The 12,500-nt window shown below is 48.0% G+C and overlaps 2 protein-coding genes across 4 annotated transcripts in view; one reads left to right on the top strand and one right to left on the bottom strand.

Moving 5' to 3' along the window:
* atxn1b (ataxin 1b) overlaps positions 1–3,545 on the top strand; it is a 14,586-nt gene extending 11,041 nt beyond the window's left edge. For all 3 annotated transcript variants that reach the window (XM_076280779.1, XM_076280778.1, XM_076280777.1), the window contains exons 2-3: positions 28–2,396; positions 2,798–3,545. In XM_076280779.1, coding sequence (XP_076136894.1) covers positions 357–2,396; positions 2,798–3,418 — 2,661 coding nt within the window. In that variant the 5' untranslated portion in view covers positions 28–356 and the 3' untranslated portion in view covers positions 3,419–3,545. The remainder of the gene's footprint in view (positions 1–27; positions 2,397–2,797) is intronic.
* A 6,500-nt stretch (positions 3,546–10,045) lies between these two features.
* Positions 10,046–12,500, bottom strand: part of mylipb (myosin regulatory light chain interacting protein b) — an 8,159-nt gene continuing 5,704 nt past the window's right edge. Inside the window, exons 6-7 of the mRNA XM_076280776.1 lie at positions 12,048–12,500; positions 10,046–11,041 (exon numbers count right to left, since the gene is read on the bottom strand). The exon at positions 12,048–12,500 is cut by the window's right edge and continues 13 nt beyond it. Of these exons, the coding sequence (XP_076136891.1) occupies positions 10,865–11,041; positions 12,048–12,500 (630 nt within the window). The 3' untranslated portion in view covers positions 10,046–10,864. The remainder of the gene's footprint in view (positions 11,042–12,047) is intronic.

Here is a 12,500-nt window from a genome sequence, read left to right as displayed (position 1 = left end):
ATCTTTGTTTGTGTTTGTGTCACACAGATTTCTACGAGAGGAAGAGGAAGGCAACAGTCATTAGGAAATGATTCCCCATGAAGCCAAGAGAACGCTTCTTCACAGCAGGCACTCCTCTCAATACTTCAGACTGAGAGCCAGGCCTAGCAGACCTTAGTGTGCTACAACAGAGTGTGAAAAACAAACTGACACAGACACAGAGAGAAAGAGTGTCATACAGGGATAGAAAGAGACAAACAGAGAGAGAGAGAGAGAGAGAGAGAGCTCTAACAAGGACATAGGACAGAAAAAAAAACACCGCCTCTCTCTTTCACAGAACAAGAAACTACAACTAATCAAACCAGGAGGACGCCGCCATGAAGTCGAGCCAGGAGCGCGGTAACGAGTGCCTGCCCCCGAAGAAGCGGGAGCTGCTGGTGCTGGAGGAGCGGGCGCTAGCGGCTGTCGGGGAGAGCCAGCGAGGCGAGAACCTGGCCTGGCTAGCCAGCGTGGCCAGCATGGCCTCTATGGCCCCGGTGGGGGGCAGCCAGGGCAACAGCAGCGGCGGGAATGGCACAGTCGAGTCGCAGAGCCCGTCGCACGAGATCCTGTCCATGGTGACCGAGTTCCATCCCTCCTTCTCGACGCCGTCGTCGTCATCTTTGTCTTTGTCGTCCTCTTCGTCGTACACCTTCTCTTCGTCCACTACGTCCATGTCCAGAGGAGTCGGCGCCGGAGTTCCGCAGTCGGCCGGTCAACCCACCGTCCTCTCCACCGGACTGGCCCAGCCGGCCGGGACCGTCCAGTACGCACCGCTGCCCCAGAACCTCCAGCTCATCGGGCCCTACACGGGCTACATCTCCTCCCAGGTGCTGCCTTCGGCCGCCAGCCCCGCTGGACAGCACCCGCGGCCTCAGACGGAGGCGTACGTCACGGCGGTTGTCTCCCAGGCCGCCTCCAACGGAGACCACCACCACCTTCACCACCACCACCACCACCCACAGCAGCACCATCAGCAGCAGCACCAGCACCAGCACCAGCAGCAGCAGCAGCCAGGCCTGGGGGCAGCGACGTTGGCCGTGTCCGGTGGCGTGTCCTCCCCGGTCCCCCAGCTCACCCAGCCCTCCACCCAGTGCATCCAGCTGGACGGCTCCTCCCTTGGGGTGTCCGTGAGCTCCCCGACCGGCCAGCTCCCACTGCACCTCCACCCCCACAACGCCACGGTCCTCACCCCCCACACGCTTACTCTGGGCACCTCCCAGCTGCTGGTGCACTACGCAGACGCTCCCCAGGCCAAGCTGGCCGACGGCGGTCAGACCAGGGAAATCTACAACGGGGAGATTGTGGAGACGACCGGCGTGGGCAGACACGCGGCTGCTGGTGGCGTGCTGAAGGTGGCGACGGTGCCGCACGATAACGACCAGCGGTCACAAGCCCATGGTATGAGCCTGGCGGCCCGGACCCAGGTGCTGCTGCCCGCGGAGTACCAAGACAGCACCGGCCTGCACACCTCTCTCATGCTGGTGCCCAGCAGCGCGGCTGACCTCCAGCGCAGCCTCGGCAAGGACCTGAGCGGCCTGCCCCGGGCCGAGAAAGGGGGCATCTGTCTGGGCAAGCCCATCTCGCGGGACTCCCGAGACTCGCGGGGCTCCACGCTCTCGCTGTCGTCTCTGGAGAGCTTGGCCTCGCCAGCGCCCACTCTGTCGCCCCACGCTCTCCTCCAGACCACCCACGCCAGCACCCAGGAGATGGCGGCGGCCGGCATCTACTCGGCCACGCCGCTGCCCATCATCGGCTACATCTCCGGCGGGGCGTCGCAGCAGCACGGCGGCTACCACGGCAACCTGACGCAGCACCTGCTCATCTCGGGCAGCCCGTCGTTGCTCATCCCCGTCAGCACGGGGCCGGGGCCGGGGGAGAGCGAGCACACGGCCCGCGCGATCGTCACCGCCCCCTCTGCGGTTGTCACCGTCTCCTCCAGCAGTCACCAGGCGTCTGTGGCGCAGGCGCCTCCTCTGGCCACGGCCGCCCACGCCTACGTCAGCCCGATCCCCGTCGCCACCGCTGCCCTCCCCGACCCCGGCGCCGCCGCGCTGTCGGACGGTCAGCAGAACCACCACATGGTGCAGGTGTCCCCGCAGCAGGCCCACGTCGTCCAGCTGCCTCCGCAGTCCGCCGCCGCGGCCCCTGTCTCTCCCTCGGCCTCGCTGCCGCCCTACTTCATGCGCGGCTCCATCATCCAACTGGCCGACGGGGAGCTGAAGCGCGTGGAGGACTTGAAGACGGAGGACTTCATCCAGAGCGCCGAGGTCAGTGGCGACCTCAAGATCGACTCGAGCACCGTGGAGCGCATCGACTGCAGCCAGACGCCTGACGTGGTCGTCATACAGTTCTCCGTCGGGGAGCACAAGGCACAGGTGAGAACTGGCCTCTCTCATGCCTGCATGAGAGCCATGCATCATATTTACATTTTGGTAGCCATAAAAGCCTAGTAAAAATGAGCCATCTTGTTAATGATGATTTTTCTAACCAAAGTTGACCAGTGTTTTAAAACCAGATGTTTTCCACAAATGCTATTGCTGTCCCAATAACAGTCTTTATATTATATGCTGTTCATCTTACCAGTTGTTTTTGCACTCACTTTCCCTCTGATCAGCTGTTCTCTATTTAGGAGTGTGTCTGTGTCTCTATTTAACACTGGCGTGCTAAGCAGCTGTTATGTACAAAGTTCATTCACCCTGGCTAATCTTTTGCTGATTCCATTATAGAATCAACAATGCTTCACTCACTTGCTAATGGTGATCTTGTTTGTCCTCAGGTGAGAGTGGAGGTCCTGGTCGAGTACCCGTTCTTTGTTTTTGGGCAGGGCTGGTCCTCCTGCAGCCCTGACAAAACCACCCAGCTCTTGGAGCTCTCCTGTGCCAAGCTCTCTGTGGGCGACGTCTGCATCTCCCTCACACTCAGGAGCGTGAGGAACGGCTCGCTGAGGAAAGAGCAAACCACAGAGCCTGTGGGCACCAACTCCGCCAAACCAGCCAAGGTTGGGGGACCACCCAGAGATCACGAGGCCCCGCGAGAGGGCCTGGCCAACGGGCCGCGGCTGGTCAGTCAGCGCGCCCCTGGAAGCAGCGGGCCTGGAGGAGAACCAGCGGCCGGAGGTGGGGAGCAGCAGCAACACGTTCGGACGATCCAGATCCACCAGACTCTCGTGGAGAACGGCAGGACGGGGGAGCCAAAGGTCGTGAGCGCGCCCCTGGAGTCCGCCGGGGCCCCGGAGAGGCCGGCGGCCAGCCGCAAGAGGCGGTGGTCAGCCCCTGAGAATCGGGAGGCGGAGCGACTGTACGAGGAGACACCTCCCACTGCCACGCTCCCTAAACTTGCTTTCATTCCTCAGGAGGTCAAAATCAGCATCGAGGGCAGGTCAAGTACTGGTCGTTGAAGGCTCTTGCTTGTGGTGAGCAGAGGGACAATGAAAGGCGTAAAAAAAAGAAGTTCTTTGTGTTTGTGATTAATATACACTTAAAAAAGACATATATGAATATATATATTTTTCCTTTCTATCCTGATTACTGTAACTTTTGCTCAATTTACACAGTATTTACTTCTTCTGACTGTTGCTTTGTTTTGTAACCACACGTAGACCTCCTTTGAAGTGAGTTGCACAGGGAGTTGTCGATAGTCGTCGACAGGGGCGTCGCTGGGGTTAGGACGATTCTAAGGGCCCAGCACTGACAGGGGGCCCCCAGAGAGCCCCCCCCAATAATACTATATATTATCGGGGGCCCATAATTATTGTCTGTCATAGGGCCCAAATTATCTAGCAGCGCCCCTGGTCGTCAGGGACAGAAGTACAGTTGGCATGGAGAAAACCAGTGCACACTACTGCATTTAGTACTGGATGCTGATGTCCAGTCACAATTTTGACATGAATGTGTATTTCTCCCCTTCCATGCCACTCCACAGGCTAAGGGAGGAGAGAGGCTGGTTCCAACCTGTTTAGTTGCTGCTCCACTCCCTCCAGCCTTGCTGTTTCCCCATGGATGTATATGGCTAACATGCTACCTAGCAATGCATCACTTACATTGGCTCTCTACATACATAAGAGAAATACTGTAGGTCTTGTGGATGGATCTAGTAAAGGAGCATGCTAACTAGCAAGGCAGCCATAGCAAGGCATAGTTTTTTTGACGATATGAGCTGGGGGGACATAAAAGGAGCAATAACTTCAAGTTTCAGTTTTAACCAGGTCAGTAAAGCGCAGTAAACATTAAAGGTGACTTATTCCTGAGGTAGAATGTTTAAGAGAATTAATATTTGCATCAGACCAGTCCAATAGCAGATGCCAACCTTGTGCGCAGGAAACAAAAGCCTCATTTTGACTCATCCGGTGCCCGGCTGTTCAGAAACGTATACACCCTGTTTAGTAGCACTTTATCCAACAAAAAGCATACTTGCAGATGGAAAACACCCACCCCTGTTTTGTTTCCATGGCAACGGGGCGTGTTAGTGAGAATTGCATATGATGTCAGCACCATTCTGTCTATTTCAGCCTGTCCTGTGTGACCTCAGAATCATTGCATACAGTTTATGCTGGTTTCTTTATAGTGGAGGCTGTATTTGAGCTAAACTACTTAGCCTAGCTCATATTTCAGCAGAGCAGAAACAGCAGATGCTACTTACTTGACTTAACTTGCAGGTCCAAGAGAAGTTTTCTTTTTGTTTTGGTGGGTGTGGATTATAGGTGTAATGTGTAAGTCAAACATGAATGTAAGGTGCTGTCCATTCCAGTTTCTGAATACATGACCTCACTGCTATGCCTGTCCTTGCAAGTTGCAACACTTGTCTGTGGGAAATGAATTGAAAAGCTCTCTCGAGTAACTTTAACACAGTTCAGCAGTAAGAGGGACACATTTGCAGCAACTGGAATCCAGCAATGATAGTAAAAAGCCTATGGACGAGAACCGTTTCCACTAATCACAGGCTTTCTGTCCTTGGGGAATATGAGCACAATATGCAGCTCCAGAGAAGGTTTAAATGGATGACTACAGCATGGACAAACATGAGGACATGCCCAACATGCGCCAAGTCTATACTCAGAACGTCCCTCTTCAGCTGTGAACCAGCTTTAGCCGGAAGTCAGACAGAGACTCAGACAGTCTCAAAGAGAAATTAAATGTTCAATAGCTCTAAACAAATCAGGGTGAGCATTTTCAAACTTAAAGGGATATTCCACCATTTGGGGAAATACACTAATTTTCCACCTTCCCTTTTAGCTCCAGCTCATTGAATCAGATTAGACCGTTAGCTTATAGCAGATATGGTCTAATCTGATTCAATGAGCTAGAGCTAAAAGTGCTACTGTCAGACTCAGAGAACGGCTGGATGAACTAGGGAAAGGTAAAACTCAATTGTTTAACTCAAGGGGAGGTAGAAAATGAGTGTATTTCCCCAAATGGTGGAATATCCCTTTAAGTAACCATACAAAAAACACACATTTTTTTTTACTTGTACAGCATTGTCTTGTATAGTTCAAAGATGTTGGTTGGATCTATAATGTGGTTTAGGGGTACTTTTGAACCAAAAGCTGGCATTCACACACTCATGTGGTATCTTGTTCCATGTCTACAGCTCCCCACAAAAAAACTGAATGCCGTAGCTAGCCCTTCTATATGGTCAACAAGCAAAAAACACTCAAAGGAATGCCACCAATAAATTCTTCAAAATGTAGCATACAGCAAGTTCGTTGAATACATTTTGAATTCAGATAACAAAAATGGCATGGAATACTTTCTTCTCAGACTTACATCTACAAAATTATACATACTATCTTCTCAGACTCAATATAATTTTGTAGATTCTTTTTTTTTGCCGTCCACAACCTCTGGCTACAGATGCATATTCATCATGCTCTGCACAGATTGCATAACCTCGGACTAAACTAGTCTTTGAGTCTTGTTTGGGAACACTGCCCATCTGTGAGCGTAGTGTGTGTGTGTGTGTGTGTGTGTGTGTTTGTGTGTGTGTGTGCTGTGTGCTTACTGTGTTGGATCTCGATTCCTTATGGAGAGAGAGAGAGAGAGAGAGAGAGAGAGAGAGAGAGAGAGAGAGAGAGAGGCTTGTTTGCAGAGCTGACAGATGTTGGTGTGATGTGATATAGACGCACCATGGATTCTCTACGTGTCTGTGAACCTAATGTCTTTAAGGATCTCATCATGGCTGCATAAGTGGATGTCCATAAATCAGTGTCCCAGCCCCATGACACCACAGGCAAAGTGAGCCCTTCGCCTCCCTCTTCTCACCTTTGTGATGGTACTCCGCAAGTCATTGAACTGACAAAGCATAGACCACTGGTGTCCCTATGGTATAATTTGTACTGAAAGCATTGCAGATAAACAAGAAATGAATCAAAGCTCTACCCCCAAACACCCACCCCAACCCCCCGCTTATGCACATCCAACTGCTCTCTAGTACATGTTTTATATGTACAATTGTGCAATAATATGCTTGGTGTGATACAGTCTGGTTCATCACACGATCCCGCGTTGTATATGAGCATGAATGACCCATTTTTGACGTCATTCCCTTGAATTTTGCGATTTGCACATCTATTTTGATGAAATGTGTAGAGTCTGCAGTGTAGCCTGTGTCACTCTCTCAGACTGTGAGCTCAGTGTTATCCATTAGCATTTGGGTCTAACTGAGGTGTTCGCCATAGTAGCGCTTATTTTAATCATGTGTCTGATCATGTGCTCTCATTTATTCTTCATACAGTAAGTTTGTTAGTGTAAGTGTGTAACTAAAATCCAAACTTTAGATCAAACTCAGGGGTGGTGTGTGTGTGTGTGTGTGTGTGTGTGTGTGTGTGTGTGTGTGTGTGTGTGTGTGTGTGAGAGAGAGAGAGAGAGAGAGAGAGCATTTGTGTTCCTGATATATTCTCCCATGTTCAATTCAGCCCATTGGTTCGACAAGGTCCACAGCTGGATATTTTTTAGAAAGCAAGTTAAAGGCAACACAATTGCCTATTATCATGGGGACCATGCTAAATTGCACATACATTCTTGGCTAAATAGTGATGATTATTATGCACTTTCATTATAGGAAATAGTCTCCTGTGGCTTTGGAGGCTCTGCCATTTCCTGATCACCTGTTTATTGTCAGATGAATACAGAGTGTGTGTGAGTGTACAAGGTGGAGAAAGAGAGATAGAGAGAGAGAATGACAGAATGAGAAAGAGAAAAAGGATATAGAATGATCAAAAGTTTGAGAATGGCCAACCAAACCAGGATACATCCTTCTGATTTTGTTTTCCTAAGAGTGAACTACATTCCCACTGACAGAGAAAATGACTCTATCGCCATATCAGTTGTTGCTCTTTTTTGTCTCGGTGTTTTGACTACGGAAGCACAGGTGTGGCTTTCAATCATGTGTCTTTGTTTAAAAAGCTGGTGGTGACGTTGTCAGTAGCATTATTCATTGCTTTTGATAGTACTCTGGTAGTCGATCTCACATGTTGTACATGTATATGTTGCCCTGCTCTATCCTTTGCTGATACAGCAACACAAATGAAGTGTGGTGTGTGGTGAGTGGTGTGTGGTGTGTTTCTCGGGTGTGTGGAATGGAAGGCTGGTTTTGTCATTTCTCAGCATCATTGGCTGATTCACAGAGCCATCACTGAACTGTTCATGGCAAACTGCCACTCTTCACACACTCAGGCTGACTGGCCTACTGACTGTTGCATCGATTATTATTATTAATATTATTATGAATGATCATAGTAATAATATAAATATCAGAAATATTAATGTTATTATTACATTTACAGGTCCTGAAAGGTATCTGAGTAATGATTTTTTTAAAATCATGAAAAATATATATCGCTTCAGTACATTTTTAACTAACATGAGAATCAGTGCAATCTCTCCCTGAGATACAAAAAAAAAACGTCTTGATAAAACTCTATCTTTTTCCCGGAATTCTTTTTGTACTGGGGAATATGGGCAGCATGAATTTACCCAAAGCAGTGTTGGGGAGCTCCTAGTGGCCATGAGGTGAAATTACACTTTCCTTTGTTCCCGAGTTGCGGGATCTGTTCAGACACATTGATATTGCAGTCTACATTTTGAATGTGCAGTCGCCAAGCCCTGGCCTCAATAGAGTTCAAGAAGATGGGGAATTGCCATTGTGGGTTTGAAGGGAGGATATATATTTACGTGTGATTCATTTATGTGTGAATGCCCCAAATTCTGAATGTTGTATCTGTTCTTAATCTCTTTATACCCCTAATAATTATAGAAAAGAGTGGTGAATATATCTTCATGAGAGACTTTGTGACCCTCTGTTTTCTAATTGTGGGGTGTCTACGTGTAAAAAGCACTCAAGTCTGTTCAGTGGAATTAATGGTCCTTTCTTTGGTGGTGCTTGCATTTTTTTCTAGTTAGAGACACTTTAATTTTAATAAATTTGATTTGAAAACACAAGCTTTGAAGTGTCTTTTTGATGTTGTATAATTATTTGTAAACTAACCCAGCCAAACATATTTGTTTTCTTCCCTTTGTGATTAACAAAGCCACATCACACAGCAACACAACTATTGTCTCTATAAGATTGAATACAGTCTTATAGAGTTATAACATCATAATTACCTCATATATTGTCCATGGTCAAAACAATTGAGATCATGAGGCCAGGTTATTTAACTGGATACAGAGCCATGACAAGAACATTCTAAGTCTCTTTGGCCAGCATTTTTTGACAAATATTTATTTTTGCATTATAGTAATTGTACTTCTGCTCATTTTCGGCCATCTCATAACATGTGGGACTACTTCCCTTCTACACTGTTGTGTTTCTGATGTCCTGTGTCCAAGGAGACCGGATAGCGAGTGACTGAGGGCCGGTGTTCGTTGCGGCACACTATACTGTAGGTGTTCTTTGACCCATGTGTGAGAAAGCACTGCTCCCATGCCCCATTGACTAGCAGATGTGTGAACCTGAAGTGCAGTTAAGGCTCCCAAGTCCCACTAAGACACTGACCCCCAGGGCAAGAGCTAAAATGTTACGTAACGTCCAGAGACGCCCGGTCGTTATATAATGGCAGCAGAGAGCATGCAAAGAGGCCTCTGACCGACAGAGACTGGCAGCTGTAGCTGAGGAGACTGCTCTGGGGGCCTGAGTCTGCGAGCTTCCTGCTGGCTCAGGTCTGACCTCGTGCCCGGGGGGAGGGTCTGCCTGTCTGTGTATGTATGCATGCATGGGGCCTCTCTCTCGCTCTCTCTCTCTCCGCCTCCAGAACATTGTGTGCTTTTCCCTCTCAGCACTGTAAAGTTCCACCCAGTCTCTGCATGCACAAGATTTCTTTGCCCTCACACTTGTTGACAGTCTTTCTGACATTTCTAGGCTAAGACTTCTAGACATTAATTAATGAATGGTAACAAAGGTCATGCTATATAGATGCATTAACAAAAACTTAAGGATCAGTTCTTGCTCTAGCGCTGATGTTTAAAGCAGATATAAGAGTCATTAGTTAATCATTTCTATATCTCCAAATGATACCTGACATCAGGAGATGGCACAACTCCCTGCTCTTATGTAATGTATGCATTATGTTACAGTTTTATCAGCTTATCAGATCAGACCTGCAGTAGACTTAGCCTACATGGGAGCTGTGTGGTGGAACATTTATAAGTGTGTGTGGTGAACATTAGACTTCAATGTGATCAGCCAAAAGAGGGTAGAAATGACTGTACTGTCTTTACATTATCTCAAACTAGTACTGACAAATGTTAATACAAGACAGGGAAGAGATAATCCATTCTTTGAAAGTTTACAATGCATGCTTTCCAGCCTGATCCGGTGATGTATGGCTTTTGAGATCTTTGGTGGTAAAACTAACCATTATGGATTCAAGAATGATCAATGAGGTAAACTACTAACTATTACGCAATATTAATATTATATCAAATATTACAAACACACAAGTACAGAAATGGCTCATCATTCGCTAATGTAAAATAATATTTTGGGTGGATATTATACAAAATATTAGAAAGAAATTACACGCACTGCATGGAGTTATCAAACATAATGGTTTAATAACCTGGGTGATATGAAATATTCCAAAGCCAAGTGAAAACATTACAAAAGAATACTGACATACAGTCAAATGTATGCTTTATCAGCATCCAGTCATAATCCAGTCATAATACATTTCTGAGATATCATTGCATTTTTATGGTAATTCAAGAAACCATGTATATGTAAAGTATAAGATCAGAAGAAGGAAATGCTACAAGATTAGTCCATTATATGGTGTGTGTTGGACCTGTCCAAAAATAATGCACATTCAGCTTTCAAAAACACCCAAAAGCTTGTGCATACTCCCAAAAAGGATCTCTCTGACTCGGAGTGTTCATGGAGTCCTCCTGAGACTTTCCCTTTTTCAAGACTGTTCCCTTTTTTTCTTTCATACATACTTTTACAAAACAAAACATGGCATTAAGTAACTGTGGAACTGGAGTCCATCAGATCTACTGACGGCAGGTCCATGACAAGAAAATGGTCGTCGAAATTAAACGGAATCTCTGATGGCTGTGTCTGTATGGAAAAACAACTGTGGGTAGAGGGTAGTGTGTGTGTGTGTGTGTGTGTGTCGTGTATGTGAGTATATGTGTGTGTGGGAAGTCTGAGGAAGGGCCGTAAGGGCTTGAAATGTTACCAAAATAAAAAAAAAATACTTAAATGGGAGCTCTACAGTGTGCGGATCTTCACTTTGTCTTGTGTGTGTGTGTATATACCAGTATATACAGTGTGTGTGTGTGTGTGTGTGTGTGTGTCTATGTGTGTGTGTGTGAGGGGCGGTAACCAGCACCTCCCTTTTCACCTGTGATTAACAGATCTTTTCACTGTCCGTGTAGTCCATTGCAGCGTCTCTGTGTGAGGGCAGTGCCCTGTGTATAGTATAGGAGGTGTGCTTGCTTGGCAGTGCCAGGTTCAGCAGGCTGGCACATGTGGGAAGGTAGACCTGCTGGATGTGGTCCACTTCTGAACGACACACTGGGCAACACTGCGGAGAAAAACATAAAAGAAGAAAATGATTTTTCGGTTTCGATCAGGCCATTGACCTGCAAACAGTGATATTCAGGTACTAAAATAATGTTTGGTCAAAGACATGATGCTGAAACAGTGCGTCTTCTTCCCTCAAATAAAAGGCAGCAACGGCAAAAGAGTCTGGAGAACAACCTTGAACACTGCCACCCTGAAGCGTGTCACCCAAGTCAATTCAAAGAATTTACCCAGAAATAAAAACTGTCTGGGTACAAGTTTTCAGACAGCTGTCACAGTGCCGTCAGCTACCACACTGACATTCAAAGCATGCTCTAAGTCTCTAAGGTCAGGCAAGTTCTCTTAGAAGACTACCTCTTCAGCATGATAACACTCCTGCATGTGATACTGAGGACACTAAGAGTACTTGGAGGAAGTCATTTCCAGCAGTTGACTTATACGACTTCACCTACAAGTCAAGTTACGTCAGTCCTAGTTCACAGCTATGTAGAAATTTACAACTGGTTGGAGAAAGAGGTAACCCCAGGTTATGTAAACACGGTACTGTACGTTCCGCTAATCATTAACCTAGTCAGCTGCCTGAGCATAGACTATGCTGACCCTGCGAGACACAGAACAGATCTATAGGTACTGCGAGCGATAAAGTGTTCCAACAGTATGTTCGTGCTCTTCCCCATGGGTCACACTATCGCATCCTTATCCTTTACTGGCCAACTTCAGGATTTTTATACAATTATTCCCGATAGCCATCATCTTAACAGTGGTCAAAGGATTTTATGACCACTGGTGTATTCACAGAGCTCTGTAAAATTCCTAGAGTTCTTACAACATTTTTGGCCAAGAATGTCATTAATGTGTCAGTAGCCAAACAAAGTCCTAAAGCCCCTTAATACTTCAGTTGACAGTCATAAAGGTCATAAGTACATTGCTGATTGTGGGTTTAGCAATGCAAATCAGTCACGATGAAAAGCCCCTGTGAGCTTCACTGAGGGGGGGGGGGCTGATACCTGGAGCTGGGTGGCGCAGCCCTGACAGCAGACGGTGTGTCCGCAGGGGCAGAAGGCGGCGTTGATCTCCTCCTCGCAGCACAGGGCGCACAGCAGGGCCTCCTGCAGCCTCTGGAGCCGCTCCCGCAGCAGCCGCTTCTCCTGGCAGCCCTCGCACGCGCCCTCCTCCTCATCCGCCTCCTCGTCCTCCTCCCCGTCCTCCTCCCCGTCCTCCCCGAGGGAGCGCAGCGCGGAGCGACACCGCTGACCGCCTGCCGAGGCGTCTGTCGTCGTCGTCGTCGTCATCGCCCCCCCGGCGCTGAAGAGGGCCCGGCGCGTGCGGTCGTACACCTCTTTGGAGGTGCGCTGGATGTCGAAGACGTAGCGCTTGCCCAGGTCGATGTTCTCGTTCAGGAAGAGAGAGGCCAGGTGGCCTTTGAAGTCTCGGCTGTATTGCATCATCACGGCGCTGGT

This window comes from Alosa pseudoharengus, unplaced genomic scaffold (genome assembly GCF_046254945.1).
Source record: "Alosa pseudoharengus isolate Yale_2024_CS ecotype anadromous, Long Island Sound unplaced genomic scaffold, YU_APseudo_1.1 YU_APseudo_1.1_scf_12, whole genome shotgun sequence".
Taxonomy (NCBI): domain Eukaryota; kingdom Metazoa; phylum Chordata; class Actinopteri; order Clupeiformes; family Clupeidae; genus Alosa; species Alosa pseudoharengus.
This window is presented reverse-complemented; position numbering and strand designations above follow the sequence as displayed.